Source organism: Pinus tabuliformis, chromosome 2_2, assembly GCF_031772625.1.
Source record: "Pinus tabuliformis cultivar Carrire ecotype Pingquan chromosome 2_2, CPIR1, whole genome shotgun sequence".
Classification (NCBI taxonomy): Eukaryota; Viridiplantae; Streptophyta; class Pinopsida; order Pinales; family Pinaceae; genus Pinus; species Pinus tabuliformis.
In genome coordinates, this window is record NC_142300.1 from 11,455,802 (window position 1) to 11,463,311 (window position 7,510).

Here is a 7,510-nt window from a genome sequence, read left to right on the forward strand (position 1 = left end):
AATTATTTAAAATAAAATAATTTATTTAGAAGTGTATTATCAACAAATTTAATATATTGAGTTATTTTTAATGTAAAATTAAATTAATGTATTAAATTATTTTTAATATAAAATTAAGCTAATATATTAAATTATTTTATAATATATTATTATTGACCTCTTAATATTTTATATCAAATTATTTTAAATATATTTTATAAAAGCAATATGAAATTATTTTATAAATATATTTCATATTAATTTTTTTAATCGTTAATATTTTATAAATTATGCTTATTAACTCCATATTGAGTGCACACCGCATATATTTTAGACCTACCATTGCGCTTAGGGTTACACGTAATCGTAAAAAACACCAAACAAATATTTTTTCGGTGGGACAACCTTGATAGGATCATGTGCACGTAGAATAAAAAAGAAAAATGGTTATATTGCTTATATACGTATTAACCATTAATCGCAATCTCTCTATTCAATAGATAAAAATATATGGTGAAAGTGAGTCTCATAAAGCACAAAGATGCTTTAGCGGGTTTTCTTGCTTTTTGTGTTTTCTTTGATGTACAGGGTATTTCAATTTACGATGATTTTAAGTAGATGATGGATCATGTAAATGGTGTTTGTCACATAAGGAGCCTTCACTTGGCAGGCTGGATGGACAAGATAATGTTCTTATGGGGACTCACGAGAGATTGTTCCATTCAACTCATTGGTCATGAATAGAATCTCCAAACTGATTGCCTATCCAAGGAAGCTCTGCTCTTAGACTCTGGGTCATGGTCTATGGAAGTGAAAGAGGAAGAGAATTCCTGTTTTGTGCAGGATTTCTTTATCGATGGTTATTAAATTTTGATGCTTCTTTGTTTTTCTTCTGAAATGGTTTTTGGTTTAAACCTTTTGCTGATGCATTTGACATGCCTTTTGGCTGACTTGTAAAGTTTCTCAGTTCAATATGTCATGATATGGCTTGTGATGTTCAGAGGTCTGTCTTCTTTATGGACTTGTAAAGTTTCTCAGTTCAATATGTCATGATATGGCTTGTGATGTTCAAAGGTCTGTCTTCTTTATGGACCTATGATGCTGTATCTGTCCTCGGTGCTTCCATCGTGGCTGCTCGAAGTTTTTATAAAAAAAAAGATGCTCTTAAAAAAATAACTTAACATTTTGTTCATAATTTATATCAACAAATTATTTTATATATGATAGTTTTTTTAAAATTAATATTGATAAATTATTTTATTAATGATTTGGAAATGATGAGTTTTGTTCTAGACCCGAAATGTCAATAATGTAAAAATGAATATTGTGAATGGAAATTATTTATATATAAAGTTGGTTCTTGTTTTATGTAAAAACGATCTGTTCCATTAATAGAATATTATTATTAGGATTTTTCCAAATTTAATGAAACAGTTCAAAATTAATATCAACAAATATATATATATATATGAATTGAGTTAAGTCATCTCATAAATGACTTGGGAAGACTTAAATCTCACACTTACCAAATGGTCTACACCTCATGGGTTATGTATGTGCAACCATAAACCCCATTAAACTACACGGTAAACATAAAAATAATTACATGTTTTTAAATACTAAATAGTACACTTCTACTCTCAATTTTATATATGTATGTATATAAGAGAGTGTTTATATGAAATATTTACTTAAAATTGAATCCTAAAATATTATAGTGATGTTTAATATTGAAATATTTTATTTATAGTCAATATTAAAATAGTTTTTTTTTGTTGTTGTTAAGAGTGGCACTCTACAATGTTTAGTTAATGTTACAGTAGTTGTAAATGAAGATACATATTTAAATGTCTCTTTGAAAATAATAATAGATTAATAAAAAATAAATCAATCATTTTTTTTTACAAAGTAAGAAAATAAATAATTCAATTCTATTTATTTAATTATAATTTTTTTATTAATAAAATTATAAACAAATTAAAAAAAAATTATAATATACCTATGACATTAAAATAAATTTAAATAGAAATAAAAACAATATTCATAACTATGATTTTAATAATATATAATTAATAAAAATATAAAAATTAATAAAATTAATTAAAATATATATAATTAAAAAATATTTTTAAATATATAAATTAAAATATATAAATGATATAAAGAGTAGCTATAAATTCAAATATGTTAATAACCATTATATTTAATAGCTTCATATTTAAATTTAATTAATAAATATATTAAAAAAATTACAATAAAAAAATATAAATTAATTTATATCATCAATGCTATGTGTATTACATTAAAAAATATAAAACATGTTATTTGTATTATTATGATTCAAATAAAATTTAAAATTTTATTTGTATAAAAAAGTGTGAAATCTATATAAATATAAATAATATTATTAAAAATAAGAATATTTTTATACACAGATATGTTAAATTTATATAAATATATAATATTATGAAGAACTAGCATAGATTCATCTGAATGAGATATTGGGATCAAATTTCTAGAGGTGCAAGTATTTCCCCAAGTTTTGAGATTTACATCTTGAGAAATTTAATCCTTAATCAGATTTAGCAGCTAAGGAGTTGAGAAAGATCTATATAAATCTATATGAGTTAATATTAATTTTAAACTTTAAATGTTAATTTCATATTTAGTATGGAAAAAATTATGCATTTCTCTTATTATCTTGAATTATAAAAAACGCCCTTTTATATAATCATCTATACACTTCTATCACTATACACATACTTCAACTCTACTTCACTATTAAATACATAACGGCAATTCTATCCTAAAAACTCAATTGTAAGTATACATAACCCCATTTCTATCCTAAAACCTCAATTGTAAGTATGCGTAACCCCATTTCTATCCCAAAAGCTCAATTGCTATACCTAAAAGTAATTTATAAACATTGATAACATAGCTAAACCATCTTTAACCACTAAACAAACATTCTTATTCTTATAATTAAATTGTGCTATTATTATATAAAACATAAACCATATAACACTCCAAAGAGAATATTGTCAAAAAACCCCGCATTGTACAAAACTCTTATACATTAGTATAAACAATGCCGCGTTATCGTTGAAAACATACCTTAAAGTTCTAATTTATTTTTTATTTGAATGAGTACATAAATTTCATCAATACAATTAACTCTTATATATATAACTAATTTTACATTTAAATAAACACTTCTTCTTTCCCAAATTGTACATCAATTTGGTTTTATATCATAATTCTCATGATCGAACACCAAAGTTTCAACCAGCAGTACAGCCGCAAAATAAAAATAAATTATATATATGTAGTTTCACATTTGAATAAACACTTCTTTTCCAAATTGTACATCAATTTGGTATCAGATCATAATTCTCATGATCGAACACCAAAGTTTCAACCAGCAGTACATCCACAAAACAAAATTTATGAAACTACAACATCAAAATTGACCACGTTTCCTTTCAAATCATTTATTTTTCGAAATTTCAAGATTTCCTAGGATAAATTAAAACTTTTAGATTAAAATTCCATCATTACATTGATAAAAAAAATTTGATGAACCGTTGAGAAACAGTTTTGAATAGTACACTTGTTACATCTAAAAGAAAAAGGGTTTGAATTGTACACTTTGCCTTACTCCGTTGTCAAATTGTGATTGGCTTTTCTGAGACGACTCACTTGGTCCCATGATGGTGTATCGACTACTCAAGTCCGGGGCTTATCTGCGACTTTACTTCGGAGCTTCTGTCACTGTACTTTATATCGTGGAAGTGCTAAACAACGACAAGTTGCCTGGCTGTTAACCATGTCCTAAGCGATACAAAGTTTATAACGTGGAAGGAGTCAACAAAGACACTTGCCCTGCTTTTAACTACGTCCTGAACCGATGGTAAGCCAGAATGTAATTTGTAACGCACGCAACTCACCTGAAAATCGATAGCTTTTCGATTACAGATTTCGACAATAATTTTTTATAGCGTGGAAATGGCGAACGGCGACACTTGGTCTGCTTTTAAGTATTGTCTTCAGCGATGTCCGGAGCGGAGGTAAGCGAGAATGTAATTTGTAACGCAGGCAACTCATGACAGATTACGACAATAAATTTGAGTCGCGGTTTAATTATTCTATGTTTTGGTTTTTGGGTTGAAATTGCTGGATACACTTGTGACCGGGTTGTGATTTTTAGTTGTTTGATGATATAATTGTGAGAGAAGTTGTGAATTTTTTGGGGTGAAATTTTTTTGTAATTGTGGTGGTTGAAATTTTTTTTTGATATGGACATTGAAAAAATTGGTAATATCTGCCTTTAACAAATTACACTGTTTTAAATATTTGGTGATTTGTAACATTAACTTTTTACAAATTATACCATTCTAAATAATGTGTGAGTTTAACAAATTTTTATTAAATTTCAAAGTCACAAAATTCTAAATAAATTGTGATTCTAAGAAATCTCTATTAAATCACAAATCTCTACTAAATCCTAAATTCCAAGCCACACAATTCTAAATAACTTATGATTGTAACACATCTCTACGGAATCACAAAACTCTACTAAATTTCGAGCCACAAAATGAGAAAAACAGAATGGACATCCACAGAAATTAACGGAAAGAAATGATGTGTGCGCGTTAGAGATGAGAGATATAATCTTTCTTTTGCAGAAGCCACCGTGTGTTCACTAACAGGCAAGTGGAATGAATGCAGATTGCGGCTGAGATCCGTCAAGGCGCCATTGCCCCGGCAGGACAGGTAATGCTAACCGTTTCCCTTCCAGTGTGGAAACGCTTCCACATGCAGCACGTAGTGAGTGGAAAAGACGAGCAAGTATGATGACAATCTCTGACATTTATTAAAAGACGCGTTCACACTTTTTTGGTGCCACGTTTCAGGACGTTACTGCGATCCAATGGGAGGCGGATGAGTGTAAAACAAAATGGACGCGTGGGGAGGCAAGAGCCATGGCTTCGACAGCTGTGGGTGGAAAAGGAGGGGACATGTCTCCAAGAGCTGGGCCTCCCGGATCCCGAGGGGGGCCAAAGACCTAATTGTCCAGTCCCTCCGGTCGCCTCTTATAACCAACGGGCAAGCAGGGAGCGGTGTAGAATCTGTAGATCTATTCGCTTGGAGCCTGTATTGGATTTGCTTATTGGCTAGCGCAGGATATGAAGTCGGGAACAAGAAATTCCGCAAGTACATCATCATCGGTTCTGGCGAGGTGGGCAGATCGAAACCGGTCGGGTGCATCAATGGCGCAGGGCAGCAACAACAACAGCAAGTTGAAGCAGAGGAAGATCCCGGCCAAGGGATCCAAGAAAGGGTGCATGAAGGGCAAGGGCGGCCCCGAGAATGCGCTGTGTAGTTACAGGGGTGTGCGGCAGCGCACGTGGGGCAAATGGGTTGCCGAAATTAGGGAACCTAACCGGGGCGCCCGTCTCTGGCTCGGGACTTTTGCCACCGCTGAGGAAGCCGCGCTTGCCTACGACGGAGCAGCCCGGACGCTTTACGGATCCTACGCTCGCCTCAACCTACCCGACTCTTCCTCCTCCACCTCCGCCTCCGCCTCCGCTTCCTCCGCCTCTGCGACAGCGACGTTTCAGGTCAACCTAACTTCTTCCATCACCAGACGCCGCACTGCTCATTTTTTGAAACCCAATAAAAATTCGCTCAGCAACCCGTACGATCAAGAAGATTCCCCATCTTCTTGTTCCACAGCAGAGGCTGCAACTCCCAAACCCTACAAGGCTAAATCAAACGACTCGGAAGCAAAAACCCTACCCGATGCCAAAAAAACCCTAACTGATGCTAAAAAAGCCCTACCAGATGCCAAACCCTCGATTGAAGACGCAGAGACATTTGGGGAAATGTTCAAGCCCTTTGATTTGCTGTACACAGATCCAAGCCCGACGACCGGATCATCTGGACTCTGGGAGAGCCTCTCCGACGTGGCCTCTCCTATCACTAGGGATCCGATATCGGGCCACCTGGCAGCTGCTGCATCCTGCACGGATTTGGAATTGATCGATTATTCCTTGATGCAGCCTTCAGCTATGGAGCTTTCTTCTCTTGAGGATTTGAACTTCCAAACTCATGAACCAGATCAACTCGCACCTGCAACAGAAATTACACAAGATTTGAATGCTTTCATGGAGTTTCAAGTGGATAACGGTCTAAGCTACTGTCATTCGGAAGGCTATGATCCGTTTCAGCTGTCCTGGATTTCAACAGTTTGAGTATCACTAGCACAACACAATGGATTCAACAACGTGGTCTGTTCATATCGTGCAAACGTATTCTGATTCTTTTTCATTTTTATTTGTTACCATAATTGATATCTATATACATATTATTATATATCTGCGACCTGGCAACCCTGAGCTGCTCTGAGTTGTTTATGATCATATTCAGACGATCCCCAACCCCACTTTGAATTTGATTGTGACAGTTGATGTAGATGTCCTTGTGTACTGAGAACTTGGCTGGTACAGCATCCTTGTCTATGTAAAGGGAATGTGGTTTACACTCCCATTTGGATGGGATGGGGGATGTGAATGCGTTTCTGTCTGAGTTCTCTGAGTTGTTTCTTCCTTCTGGTCTCATCATCCAAATGAGAGTTTCCAGATAAATTTAAAGTGAATCTAATTTAATTGTACATTTATAAAATTAACTTTTTATGATATAGATCTCATATACTATATCTTAAATAAAATTTTTATTATATAGATCTCATATATTATATCTTAATTTTAAGAGATAAATGTGACATGACATAACTACCTTTATTCATTATCAGGCTTAGGATAATTCAGTGGTTGCAGCAATATTATTTCTGAGAAAACCTAGGATAATTCATTGGTTGCAGCAATATTATTTCTGAGCAAACCTAGGATAATTCATTGGTTGCAGCAATATTATTTCTGAGTAAACCTAGAATAATTGATTGATTGCAGCAATATTATTTCTGAGTAAACCTACTATGCAGTCTTAGTCTTCATGAGCAAGCCTAGGATAATTCATTGATTGCAGCAATATTATTTCTGAGTAAACCTACTATGCAGTCTTAGTCTTCATGAGCAAACCTAGGATAATTCATTGATTGCAGCAATATTATTTCTGAGTAAACCTACTATGCAGTCTTAGTCTTCATGGGATTGTAATGAATTATTTCATAAATGTGAGGAATTATTCTCAGTCCGAAAAGGAAAAAAAATCAGAGGTCAAATATTTTTTTTATTTGTTTGTATGTTCGTTTTATATATTATATTCAATTTGAGAGATAAATTTGACATGAGATAGCCATCAGCATTCCCATCACAATTTGCATTAATAAGATAATTTATTTATTTGATTATGTAGATTCTATATATTATATTAATTTTAACATATAAATATGACAAGTTTGCCACCATCATTCATAATCAAGGGTAGGCAATTTGACTTTCCTACCAGGAGTAGGTTGTGTTATTTCTGGGTAAATTCATAATGTAATCTCTCAGCTGGATTTTCA

The 7,510-nt window shown here is 32.8% G+C and overlaps 1 protein-coding gene across 1 annotated transcript; it reads left to right on the forward strand.

Annotated features, from left to right (window-relative positions):
• The first annotated feature begins 5,017 nt into the window (after positions 1–5,017).
• Positions 5,018–6,434, forward strand: LOC149191295 (uncharacterized). Its single transcript, XM_089404153.1, has one exon. It carries the CDS (start codon positions 5,169–5,171, stop codon positions 6,234–6,236), a length of 1,068 nt encoding a protein of 355 aa, XP_089260279.1. The 5' UTR covers positions 5,018–5,168; the 3' UTR covers positions 6,237–6,434.
• The last annotated feature ends 1,076 nt before the right edge of the window (positions 6,435–7,510 follow it).

Bases quoted from the DNA above. Each gene is read 5' to 3' on its own strand.
- LOC149191295 (XM_089404153.1), top strand. From the start codon at position 5,169: ATGAAGTCGGGAACAAGAAATTCCGCAAGTACATCATCATCGGTTCTG.